Source organism: Musa acuminata, chromosome BXJ1-4 (genome assembly GCF_036884655.1).
Source record: "Musa acuminata AAA Group cultivar baxijiao chromosome BXJ1-4, Cavendish_Baxijiao_AAA, whole genome shotgun sequence".
NCBI lineage: Eukaryota > Viridiplantae > Streptophyta > Magnoliopsida > Zingiberales > Musaceae > Musa > Musa acuminata.
The window spans coordinates 5,247,157-5,259,553 of NC_088330.1; the positions used below are offsets into that span (position 1 = coordinate 5,247,157).

Consider the following 12,397-nt stretch of genomic DNA (forward strand, 5'->3'; position numbering starts at 1 on the left):
GGAGACTTCGAGAGGCGAATGATGCAGCACATATACAACTCAATCGCAGAACCCGAATTGCCATATCGTGCACGATAAATATGACGTAGAACGTAAAGCTCATGCAGTAACTGAATGATCATGTAAACATAATGGGTTCGTGCTGTGCTTGTGTTTGTTTATCTGTTCGAGTGATGTACGATCTCGAGGACTTTTTGGATATGTACTACTCAGAGATCAGAGAAAGGCATGATTTGTATTCATGTGTATGATCCACAAATCACAGTCTTCTTAGGGCTATTTCCTCCGATGGAAGCAAATTGGTAGCCCAAATGCAACAACACTCGGCGCCCCCAACTCACAATTACCGCTACCTATACGTGCAATTATAAATCACAATAACAAAATTATTGTGTCGATTTGGTCAAATCCGACTAATTGTCGAGAAGCCCAAATCAAGATATATTTATTTATTTATTATTTAACTATTTTAACTCCGATTTATTATATTGTATAAATATCTGAATATAGAAAATCGATCAAAGGGTAAATGTGTCAGAGAGTGTGCTGCAGTTCTGAGAGTGCGAAGTGTGGCTCTGCCCCACCTTTGACCTCGTCATATTGGGTCCCGCCGCATGTACGTGGGACCACCGATTAAACACCACGGGACACGTCAGCTCACAGTGGTCCCATTGTGTCGTCTTGAGACGACGGACGTCGAATTCCGTTTGGAAACCGTTACGAGCGGCGCTGGACTCCCTCGCACCCCACTCCCTCTGTATCTATATATGTGTTCTTTCCCCCTCCTCTCCCTATTTCTTGAACCGCCTCGTCTCCTTTCTCCCTCTCCTCTTCTGCCGAAGCTGAGACCTCCTCTGCTTGGAATCGCTACTTCTACCTGGTGATTTTATGTGTCCATTGATGCTGGGTTTTCTAATTCTTTTCTTTGTAATGGAGGAATTATGTTCCATAGCGTGATGTTTGGCTGCTTCTGCTCACCTTTGTCTTGACCATCGTAAGTGTGATTTGATGATTTGAGTGTGTTCTTGAAACCCTCATTGATGATCGGATGATCATGCGTTCACGCTGTTCTTCTTGGATATCGATCCTCTTGGTTTCGGCTTGGATTAGCTTAGGTTCACTTAATCTGAATCGATTTGTGCTGGATAAGCGCGCCGTTGGTGTGGGTGTTTTCTCTGTGCTTTTTGTTTCGTTTATCGGCGTGAAGAGATATACCGATCTTGAGGTTGGTGAGATCCGTGCGAGGTTTGGATGATTGTTTAATGTGGCGGTGATCCGTTCTCATTGATTTCATGTCTGTGAAATTTTCTTGAATTTTGTGGGTTGTCTCATTTTAGGAGACAGAAGCAGACAGAGGTCGATGCAGCACGAACTCGATTCTCCCAGCAATGGCGACTGCTTCGGTTCATCGATCGCGTCAGAACCGTTCGTTACTCCAGTTCGACAGTCTGCAACCCCATACCTGAACAAAGATGGAGATCTTCCCTACTGGTACTCCATCTTCTCACCCAAGGAGGGCACCCCGTCGCTCGTGACGACCCCTCTCGCTGCTTCTGGTTCCATCTTAATCCCTCCCCTGTCGTCGTCCTTCGTCGAGCCGGAAGTTGCTGCCGCCGACTACGGGAACCGCCTCTACCTCGCCCGCCTCACGCTTCAGTATCAAGAGGTCGCCGAGCGCTACGACCTCTGCCTCTCCGACCTCCGAGACTGCACCGAGGAAATCGAGTCCCTCCGGCGCGAGAACGCGAGCATCCGCATCGCCAACGCCGAGCTTGCCAGGCGGCTCGGCCTGATCGCCGGGAAGCACGCTGGCCGTGTTCCGTCATCTGCGTCTGCGGCGCTCGAAGATGAGTTCCGCCTCCTCAACGTCGCCGAACTTCCACCGCCGTCGCCCGAGGAGAGTCCCACGAGCGTGCTCTCCGTCCAGGAGAGCGGCGGCGGCCACCCGTTCGCGGGACCTCCGGTGGCGGAGAAGCAGGTTTCGTTGCCCAAGAGCATCTCGATCCGCTCCAGCGGGTACCTGAAGCTGAACCAGGACGGTAAATCCAGTTCGGCTGCGAAACGGAACGGCCGGTTTGGCGTCTCCAACCCCGCCATGGTAAGCAAGGTGAAAGAGTAAAATTCCCTCTTCCTCTTATTTTTCCTCGAGCGAATATTGATGATATTATGATGTCGTTTACCATATTAAGTTACTTGCGTTCATCTTTATGTGTGACATCTGCTTGTTTCGTGCATGTAATTTACTGCTTGATAATAGTTTTCTTAGTGACATGTAGTACTGTAGAACACACATCTCAATGTTGTCCATCGGATCTTATTCATCGGACGGCTTGTATGATCGATTATCAAATGACAAAGTTCAATAATCTGAAAATGCATTACCTTTACCAATCGAGTATAGTTTGGTAGTGATGTATAGAACATATATATTTATAGGGATATCCGTCTGCTCATAGTTTTCACTATAAAGCTTATTATTCGAGTGATGCATGTAGTTGATCATTTCTATGGTCGGCGAGTTCTTCTAAAGAGCATATCACTGTTGGATGGCTAATGTTAACGCACGCTTACCAAACAGTTTATTGATCTAGTAAAAGGAAGTAGTAAACAGTTTATTATTCATTGAGTAGCCACTAGGTAGTAGCACATATTGTTTCAAGTACGATTCTGCTCAAAATACGGGTTCATTTACGGTTCAAAGAACGATTTTTCCTACCCGGTGGTTTCAACGACGGCCCCATCAGAAGACAGGTAGGAGACACAATGGGTAAGAAGAATCTCAGAGGAGGTTTTGGTAGTCGTCGGATATCATTGTTTGCATATTTTGTTATCGACACTTAGTTATAATGCTTGGAAATCATTGTTTCGGAGATTTTGATATGGTCACAGCGAAATTATTATTCTGTTTGATTGATTCGCATCATGTCAATTTACCTTTTGTTTGTTTACTAAAAAGCAGCAGCGGGTGTACGTGGGCGGGGACAGCAACAGGAAGAAAGGGGCAAGAAGAGGAAGGGAGGACGGGGAAGAAGAGCGGGAGGGCGGCGATGGAGGAGGAGCTTTGGAGCTGGAGGTGTACCATCAGGGGATGTTCAAAACGGAGCTGTGCAACAAGTGGGAGGAGAGCGGGGAGTGCCCCTACGGCGACCATTGCCAGTTCGCCCACGGCATCACCGAGCTCCGCCCCGTCCTCCGCCACCCCCGCTACAAGACCGAACCCTGCCGCATGATTCTCTCCGGCGGCGCCTGTCCTTACGGCCACCGCTGCCACTTCCGCCACTCCCTCTCCCTCGCAGATCACCAACGTCTCCTCATCCGCCCTTAGAAGGTATCATCAATATCGTCATTCCTATATCCCTAGATATGCCACATATCATACCCCACCCAATCTAATTAATGAACAAGAAACAGAAAGAAGAAAAGAAGAGATAGAGAGAAAGGTATAGAACTTATGTTTTCTCCTCCTAACCAATATTATTACAAACGAAAATGAAAGAGTAAATAGTTTTACAAGAGGCGAGGTGATGTGAATATACACACAGGACGCAAGCGCTCTTTGGGTGGCCGCGTTTGAAAGCTGTTTTGCTCTGTATATGCTCTCTATGGTAGATAAATATATGTAAAGGTAACAATATGATAATACAGATGGTGTAACTATGCCAGAGGAATATATTCTTCACTGTTAATCAAGGATGGGAGAGGTATGATATAGTAGTTTCCTTTGTGTTTTTTTGTTGGTTTGGTTTAATGTCTCTCTGCTTAGAGCTAATTCTTTGTAAATCGTGAGGAGAGTTGTGGCGAGAGAGTGGGATGGCAGGAATTGTCTCATACTTGTTCTTTTGTGTTCTTTTTCCATACTAATTTCTCCGATTGTCTTCATGAAACTATTGTTCGTTTTGTATTCTGCAATATTAATGTCTTTTCAAGCGATAAAAGTTGTGGGGTCTATTATTTCTTTTATTAGTGTCGCTCTCTCTCTCTCTCTCTCTCTCTGGGTTTTCAAGTTATATAAAGTTGTCGGTGTTGGTTTGTAATGATTTGGGAACGCATCTGCTGCTATGCGGCCACTTGCATGGTGCGATCATATAGGCCGTTCTATCATATGTTGGCCGTCTTGTTTCATCTGCTTTCCGCAGCTTTTTTACCAAGTTGCATGAATAAAATATACCTCACGCAATATCTAACGTGTCACATGTACTAAAATTCTATCATGATGTGTCCACCAATTCTTCCCTTAGATTATGGTTCGGTGACCGCTATAAAGAACCTATCCGAAGCTTTTGGTATCCTGACTCCTTTTCTGGCACCGATGATGTCTTGCAAGGTCTTCTGCAGCTCACTCCTTTGTGTTCTCTATACTTCTGTCATCATCTATATAATATGACTGTTCTTATGGATTTCTAACCGCAGATCATTTCCATGGACAGCCCATGAGAAGGTACAGGATCTTTGTCGGATGTGGCCTTTTCGAGTTGCTTCTTAGATGTTTATTCATCACTGCAAGATAAATGTTCTGGTGGAATTCAGTAACAGAACCCTGTTTGGCCAGAGATCAACAAGTCTATACCATGATGCTTACTCTCCAGTGTCACACTGCGACCCTCGGATGATCATTCCTTAGTTCCATAATAATCTTCAAATAGAATCAGCAAAGAGCCCTCTTTGTCCAGATAGCAAGGAGTCCTTTGCCGTACATGGTTGGTATTCTTCACTGCCATACAAATCTTCAGGTGGAGCCCAAAACCTGAGAGAACCCTGTTTGCCAAGATATCAAGATGCCTGGAGCCATTACTGCTTTCCTCTAGGTTGCATCCCATTTCCTTGTGTGGCCATTGGCTTTCCCTCTCTCGGGCTATCACCTTTTGTTAAAGCTTTTGTTTGCTTTTCTTTTTTCTCTTTCGTTTGTGGTGTGTGAAGGGCTCCGAGATGTGATATGTCTGCAATGAGTTTGACTTCCAAACAGATAAAAGAAGTGTTATCCCACCGTTGGATGCAATTGACGTAGCCACCCAGAGGCGTTTATCATTTACGAATCCGTTTGTATTATTATGCTGTCGAGATAAAAATACGTAACAATTGCAAATTCAGGTATACGTATTCTTCTGCGTTTTCCCTTAAATACGCATATTATTTGAACGAATACGCATGTACATAAATACAGACATGTAGACGTCTAAAGATTTAATTGTAATTGTAATAACATGGAATAAATAAAAGAAGAAGAAGGTAAGTGGGATTAAACTTCCTCTTTAGCCTCATGTTCTACAGTGGAGGCGACATGATGTCTCCTGGTGATCTCCGTGGTGGTATCCAAGAAGAAGAGGAGGCAGCACATCACGACGCTGCTGGCCAACATGGGAATCGGCCCAAATATCCAGAGGAAGAGAGTGAAGGAGACGTAGAACGCCCTCAGCCCCAGCGACCAGAAGAAGCTGCCCCGGTTCAGGCTCCTCGCCACGTACTCAAGCGAGATGGCCCCCTCCGCCGCCAACGGCTGGCTCACGAGGAAGCTGACGTGCGCGTAGTAGCGTATGGACTGCACGTTGCAGAGGAAGGCGACGACGAAGCAGAGCGAGATGGCTAAGTACTTGACGGAGTGCACGACGGACGACTTGTTGCCGAAGACCAACGAGGAGGTGGAGGAGGTGGTGGCGCTCACATAGACGCTGATGAGGGAGGTGAGGGTGATAGCGGCGGTCGCCAGCACGGTGGACGCCATGATGTTGTTCCTCAGCGTCTGCACTGCGAGAACGCCGTTCTTGAGCGAGTCCTGCTCGGATCACAGCAGCAGTAGAAATTGTAATTCTGAGAAAAGCTCTGCGTCAAGTTTTACTGTAATCTTCTGAAACTCTCAAAATTATCCTTAGAAATAAAAAAAGGGGTTAATTTTAGGGAAAAAAAATTAACATTATAATGTAGTACAAAAATATTGTAATTTTTAAATAAAATTAGTAAAAAATAAATATATTATGATATTTTTATATTTTTTTCTCAGTACTATCGAAAATATTATTACTAGATCGATTCATCCTATCTTATCGATCATTCCATAGGAAAAGAGAGGCAAAAAGTATTTTAGAAATTAGGAAAAAAATTGATATTGTTTGGGAATTTTGGAAATGAGGGGCCTTTTTTTTCAATAAAATCTCAAAAAAGCTTTTTCATAAATTCATCAAAACAAAATAACTTTTACTTTTTGTCACAAAAAACAGATTACACAAAAAATTATATTAAATAAAATATTTACCTTGATTTAATAAAGCTGACGACATGTTAGAAAAACTAAAAATCATATGGAAGAAGAAATGAATGGTAGAAGTTAAAGGTGATGAAAGTAGAACGCATGATGATAAGGCAAAGCTGAATTCATAAAGCTCCTCCCATCGCGACCAACAAGTCAAAAGTCTATAAAAACTGAGGTGTGTTCTTATGGTGTAACGCACTTCGAATAGAAAAAAGGACTGCACGCAACATGAGGCTGGTGCAGTGTAGTTTACTTGGAAGATGACTTAAGATAAGATCAACAATTATTAACCTCATTAGAAAATTAAAAGTCGGCTAGGAATTTAATTACATATATATATATATATATATTATGTATAGTGCATATTACTGTCTAGTAAGAGGCAATTCTGCCTGGGTTGATCATATCGTGTGATTGGACAGATTAAACACCTACCTACCTGTCCGTGAAAAGCGTTCTAAGTTGTACTGAAACGTCAAGGTAGGTCTTCATGGATATATCGATAGGAGGAGGAGAAGGAAGAAGAAGCAAGAAGAAGAGATCGGAGACTCACAGACAACATGGCTCTGACCCAGCGCTGCCGGACTTGGGCGTTGAGGCCGATGACAGTGCGCCGGGGATCCTTGAGGATGGTGAAGAAGAGCCATAAGTGGTAGACCGCCAGCAGCAGCAGACCCAGCGGAACCATCACCAGGTCCAACTGCTTCTGATCCATCACCCCCCCGCCGCCTGTTCCTCTCCCTCTTCCTCTTCCTGCTGGATGGAAGCAGCAAGGAAGAAGGCACACACAACAAACAGGGCCTGAAAAGACGCGAAGCATGCGTTTAAGTTTGGCTTTTAGGTGACGGAGAGGAGATGGGCCCACACGCTTCCTTCCTTCGACGCCGACCGTAATGAACTTCTTGGAAGATCAATATCATGTATCTTTCCTTTCGTTATGAATTCTTTCCATTTCTCCTCCTCTTCTATTAAAAAGAATAATAATAAGGTTGACCAGTAAAATATTAAATTATCTATAAATTTAACTTGGTGTCAAAATTATCGATAGTAACAACATCTTGAGATCGAACTAAATCTTTATTATTTATCATTTATAAAAAAAAAAGTATATTAACTATTAATAGTAATATCGATAGCACCAATCAATTATCCTCGTATTTTGATAGCCCAAGGTTCCAACTCTTATTGGATGTCTTGTGCGTCTATTATATTTTCGACCTAAGGAGTTGTTTCTTTATAGTATATATAAAAAATAACAAATGACCTAAGGAGTTGCTTCTCATGCAGTGGAGTTTGGTCACAAGTGGGAACACTCGAGACTTGTTTGTTTGGTCTTAGATGCAGAAATTCCAACCTAATTGCAAGCCAATGATAAAAAAATATCTAATCATTACTCATTAACAAATGACTCTGACATGATATTAAACCTAGTTTTTTTTTTTAATCTGATTAAAGGCTATTTGAACCTGTCTTGAATGGATCAGATACATCATAACACTTCAAAAAAAATTAACTCATAAGCATCCCTGACTAACTATTTAGATATTAAATTTGAATATTAAGCTGACTTTGATTAAAGAATAGTTTAAGCTAGTTTGTTGATCGAATTTTAACTAGTTGGCATCAACAAGAATATATCGATGCTTTCCGTTTAGATCCATAAAAAAGATTTTTTTTTTTTTTTTATCATATGAGATCAATTACAATACCCTTGAATTATCCTCTTTATATATATATATATATATATATATATATATATATATATATATATATATATATATATATATATATATATATATATATATATATATATATATATACACACATACATAAGAGATAGTCGTAAGAGACGGAGGGGGTATTTCAGAAAGAACATGAAGTGGACATACCTGGAGGCTGACTATGAACCTAACCTTCCATGACTGGCTCTCAGGCTTTGTTCTTCACAACAAAAGTAAAATCTCACCTCTTAGCAAGGCAGAACTCAGATCCAATGGGAAAAAAGTTGCAATTGATATATGAGCATGTATGGAGAACATCATTCAGAATCTAATGTTGACAAAGCTGAAATACATTTAAAAAATAAGCTTGATTCATAGTGAACTCCAAACAAAATCTGCATCTTGGGTATTATTGCACAATTTACCGAAGCAAAATTTCGAATCAAACAGTGGTAACTCACTCACCCAGAATCCATCTTTAACCTCAAAGCCAAGAGATTAATCACAAGTCAACCCTTTCTGTTCAGCAAAAAATGGCATTTGGATCACAAACTGCGATATAAGTAATGATGCCGGCACAGCAATGGCCTTACATCTTCCTTGAAGCAATTAAGCAGCTAGTAACAATAGAATATGATGTTAATCTTATCGAGAATAAAAAGATGAAGGAAAACCACATTGGGTAATTAACCTACTGGAAGCAAAACAAATTCAGCATGTATATAAGTTGATTATTTACAGATCAATAGCTAGAAAATAGTAATCTAATCTAATTTCAGCGTCAAAACAGAGCATGCATCGAGGGCATTTATTTGACATCCAAGCAGACAAACTTAGCCAAAAATTCAGAAACGCAAGTGTCACAAGGCACAACAAAGTGCCATATAACCAAAAGCACATAATGTCACAAAGTTAAACAGGTATGGCATCCTATACCGTAAGTAGATAGAAGTATCAACCTTACTGTTAAAAAAACATACAGTTTTACTATTGCAATGGGAGTCCATAAAATGAATCAAGAAGAAATGGAAGCTCAAAAAAGTTCTAAAATCCAGTATATAACAACTCAAGGCTTGCCAATATTCCAAAGTATAGGTCAAGATGCATCACAAATGAGCTTTTATGTTCCGGCGCACAAGACTGAAGGAGACCTCTAAAGTATGGTATGCAATACCAAATCATATCGCCCGATACGGGCGGTACATACCGGTCCGATGGCATACCGGTACAGTGCTACAATATTACACTATATCACTGTAGCACTACTACAGTAGGGAAAAAAATATATAAAATTATTCGGTACACCCTGGTATACCGTTCGGTACGACGATACCGTACTATACCGAACTAACCTCGAAACACCTGTACGGTACGGTATTGCATACCTTGCTCTAAACAACCCAACAAAAGAGAAAAAAAACACTTGCAGACAATTTTAGTATAAACAAATCATTACTCCTCGCTCAGTACTTTTTCAATTAGATCAACTCAACTCATGAGGTTCAAACACAGTAGAATCCACATAGAACTGTTTGCATATATCTAACATCGTGAACACATGTTCTCAGAATGCCTGAAACTTATTGACATCTAAACTGGTTCAAATGTCCTCAGACCACAAGTATCATCAAGAATTCCCATGCACAACGACAGAACTTACCAAACATCCGAACTAAAGACTGTTGCCAACGCACCACAAAGCTCGCACATGCGCCTAGTGCGACCGATGTTCCACCATGAGAAAAGGCATAATCCAATTAGACCAACAACATAACAAAACATGACACTATAGAAGATAATGTTAGTGAGAAGCTCTTTTCATATAAGTGAATCTATGATCTTATATCAAGATGAAACCAAACCAATCCTATCAGACATTACTTCATTCGAGACAATAAGAATTTTGCAACAAAAACTATTAAATTTGACTAATGATCACTGTTAAATCCCTAAGCAAAATTCATGGAGACGCTTGAGATTTTTATCGTCTTCTCCGACTACAAAATTTCAGACTTTCATAGAACTCCTTCATTCAGAGAACTAATGGCAAATACACCTTTTTTCGGTGCAGATAAAGGCAACAACTAGTTAGCCAACCCAAAGATAAAACATTGTTCTCATATACCGTTGGATATCCCCTCCTTGTTCATCACCACAACCCCCTCCGTTCGGGCCACGATCACCGACGATACCAGTCCAAGGAACATCCCATGCTCGACCACTCCGGTGATCCTCAGGATCTCATCGCTGATCCGATTCAGATCACCATGGATCCCATTCTCAAAGAATAAATCTACAATATAGTTTTTGTTATCCGTCACAAATGGATCCAAATCGGACCAGTTCTCACCAAATGTGCTGGCTTTGGCGTTGGTTGCAGCGGTCCTGAGCTTGAGATTGAAGCCCGGCACGCCATCGAACAGGCTCTGGAGGCGGCGGAGCGTGAGGGCCCAGCCGAAGGGAATGACCTCAACCGGAATGGCAAGGCCGCTGGCCCCGAGGCGAGGGACGAGCTTGGACTCGTCGACGATGACAACGAAGCGCCGGCTGGCACCTTCCACCATCTTCTCCCGGAGGAGGGAGCCGCCCCGGCCTTTCACGAGGTTGAGGGCGGGGTCGACCTCGTCGGCGCCGTCGATGGATAGGTCGATGACTGGGTGGGCGTTGAGGTCGGTGAGGGGGATGCCCGCGGAAGCCGCGCGGGCGGCGGCCCACTCGGAGGTGGGGATACCGACGATATCCCGAAGCTCGCCCCGGAGGATGAGGTCGCCGATGCGGTCGAGGGCGTGGGCGGCGGTGGAGCCAGTGCCGAGGCCGAGGACCATTCCGGATTCCACCTGCTCGACGGCGCGGTGGGCGGCGACGCGCTTCAGCTCGTCCTGGGACGGGGCAGTGACCCGGGACGGAGGGGCCGGCGCCACCGCCACCGCGGGGTGGAGGAGGTGCGGCGAGGGGAGCGCCATGTCCAAGGCACGAGAGCAAGCTGCCGGCATCTTATAGGCGGCGAAACGGGTCAAAAAGGTAGATTTTTATGCCAAAAGAACACGCCAAAAGACCAGATAACCGAGTGGGAGAGGAATCTAACAAAGGAGTGGTGGAGAAAATTGTGCTTGCTTTAGGGTTAGGGCTTAGGATTTGGAGACGAAGACGAGGAGTGGCGCGTAGGGAGCGGTGGATATAAAGGGTGCAGGTGATCTTTTATCCACACTATAATAGAAAACAGTAACTTTTCCATGTCATAAATCGACACGTGTAATTATACACGTCTTGCTTTATGGATGGAATTATTCTGGTGAAACTATGTTCGGTGGTCACAGCTGATGATGAATGATGATATCTCAGATCTGGATTGGGCGGTGGGGAGACCACCGCAACGCGGCTCGAGGCGTGCACCGAAACGACGGCTGAGGTTTTCTATAACGGGAATGGACGGTGTCATAGAGACCAACAGCGCGCCCCACAAAGACATATGGAGGCAAAGCAGAAATAGCAAAACCTTTCCTCTTATATATATATATATATATATATATATATATATATATATATATATATATATATATTAAAAATAAATCTAAATTTTTTTCCTTATATCTTTCTCATCTGACTAATTTAATATGGTTTCACATAATAAATATGAAATATCAACATTATATATATATATATATATATATATATATATATATATATATATATTATTTATTTATAAAACCTATAAAATCATAATATCGATTATGAAAACCTCTCTCTTTTTCTCTTCTCCCACTAACGGTTTGGTTTGATTGGTTTAAACACAATCATGTATATAATCATTCATGAAAGAGCATATTACCCATTGATGAAAAAAATCCAATAACATATTTATTGGATCTGAAAAAATTGCATATTATCCATTTACAAAAACCTAAAAGGTCTAATAACATGTTCATCCATTTATTAAAAAAAAAACTCAAAGATCAAATCAGATATTTATCCATTCATATTATGTCAATATGCATAAGTTATCTAACATGAATTAATGATTTAAAATATTCAAGATCAAATTGATAATAGTACCTTCAACAAGTGTTTATAAACTAACTTTAGTGATCTTCCAATTTTAATATGTGACTAAATTAAGTGTCACAATCTCTCTCAACTCAAAGGTCTAACATTCTCCTTCATTTCTAAAAATTAAATATTATATTTTTAGCTCTTCATTATGTGGAATCAAATTATAACTAGATCGATCTTAATTATAATTTGATTCGATTGAATAATTGACTTATTAATTTATTGAAACTCAACGGCTAGTGTTAGAATGCTTGAGACTAAGTCGATCCTAATAAGTATTTTAATAGCCTTTGATCTATGAGTTAAACTAGGGTGTTACATGTTGATTCATACTATAACTAATTTTAGATGGATGCTTAAATAAGTGGCTCACTTTTGAGGT

The 12,397-nt window shown here is 41.8% G+C and overlaps 3 protein-coding genes across 6 annotated transcripts; 1 reads left to right on the forward strand and 2 right to left on the reverse strand.

The window, feature by feature from the left end:
• Positions 1-812: 812 nt before the first annotated feature.
• On the forward strand, positions 813-4,981 carry LOC135582199 (zinc finger CCCH domain-containing protein 9-like). 4 transcript variants are annotated; one of them, XM_065160022.1, is made up of 4 exons: positions 813-880; positions 1,338-2,107; positions 2,960-3,328; positions 4,411-4,981. In XM_065160022.1, the coding sequence occupies exons 2-3, from the start codon at positions 1,361-1,363 to the stop codon at positions 3,323-3,325; spliced, it is 1,113 nt and encodes a 370-aa protein (XP_065016094.1). In that variant the 5' UTR covers positions 813-880; positions 1,338-1,360; the 3' UTR covers positions 3,326-3,328; positions 4,411-4,981. The 4 variants fall into 4 exon arrangements, with proteins under 4 accessions (XP_065016094.1, XP_065016089.1, XP_065016078.1 ...); XM_065160017.1 differs by having other exon boundaries at positions 4,428-4,980; XM_065160006.1 differs by lacking the exon at positions 4,411-4,981 and having other exon boundaries at positions 2,960-4,232.
• Positions 4,982-5,107: 126 nt separating this feature from the next.
• Positions 5,108-7,164, reverse strand: LOC135643272 (uncharacterized). Its single transcript, XM_065160032.1, has 2 exons — positions 6,798-7,164; positions 5,108-5,770 (listed from the first exon to the last, which is right to left on the reverse strand). Exons 1-2 carry the CDS (start codon positions 7,062-7,064, stop codon positions 5,237-5,239), a joined length of 801 nt encoding a protein of 266 aa, XP_065016104.1. The 5' UTR covers positions 7,065-7,164; the 3' UTR covers positions 5,108-5,236.
• Positions 7,165-9,970: 2,806 nt separating this feature from the next.
• On the reverse strand, positions 9,971-11,120 carry LOC135643276 (probable ribose-5-phosphate isomerase 2). Its single transcript, XM_065160039.1, has one exon. The coding sequence runs from the start codon at positions 10,956-10,958 to the stop codon at positions 10,083-10,085; it is 876 nt and encodes a 291-aa protein (XP_065016111.1). The 5' UTR covers positions 10,959-11,120; the 3' UTR covers positions 9,971-10,082.
• Between the last annotated feature and the right edge of the window lie 1,277 nt (positions 11,121-12,397).

What these genes read in the sequence shown, in the direction of transcription:
- LOC135643272 (XM_065160032.1), bottom strand. Translation starts at nt 7,064, where the DNA reads ATGCTTCGCGTCTTTTCAGGCCCTGTTTGTTGTGTGTGCCTTCTTCCT. An exon ending in GGGTCAGAGCCATGTTGTCT is followed by an intron (nt 5,771 to 6,797) that starts GTGAGTCTCCGA and finishes TGATCCGAGCAG; the next exon opens with GACTCGCTCAAGAACGGCGT.
- LOC135643276 (XM_065160039.1), bottom strand. Translation starts at nt 10,958, where the DNA reads ATGCCGGCAGCTTGCTCTCGTGCCTTGGACATGGCGCTCCCCTCGCCG.
- LOC135582199 (XM_065160022.1), top strand. Translation starts at nt 1,361, where the DNA reads ATGCAGCACGAACTCGATTCTCCCAGCAATGGCGACTGCTTCGGTTCA. An exon ending in ACCCCGCCATGGTAAGCAAG is followed by an intron (nt 2,108 to 2,959) that starts GTGAAAGAGTAA and finishes ACTAAAAAGCAG; the next exon opens with CAGCGGGTGTACGTGGGCGG.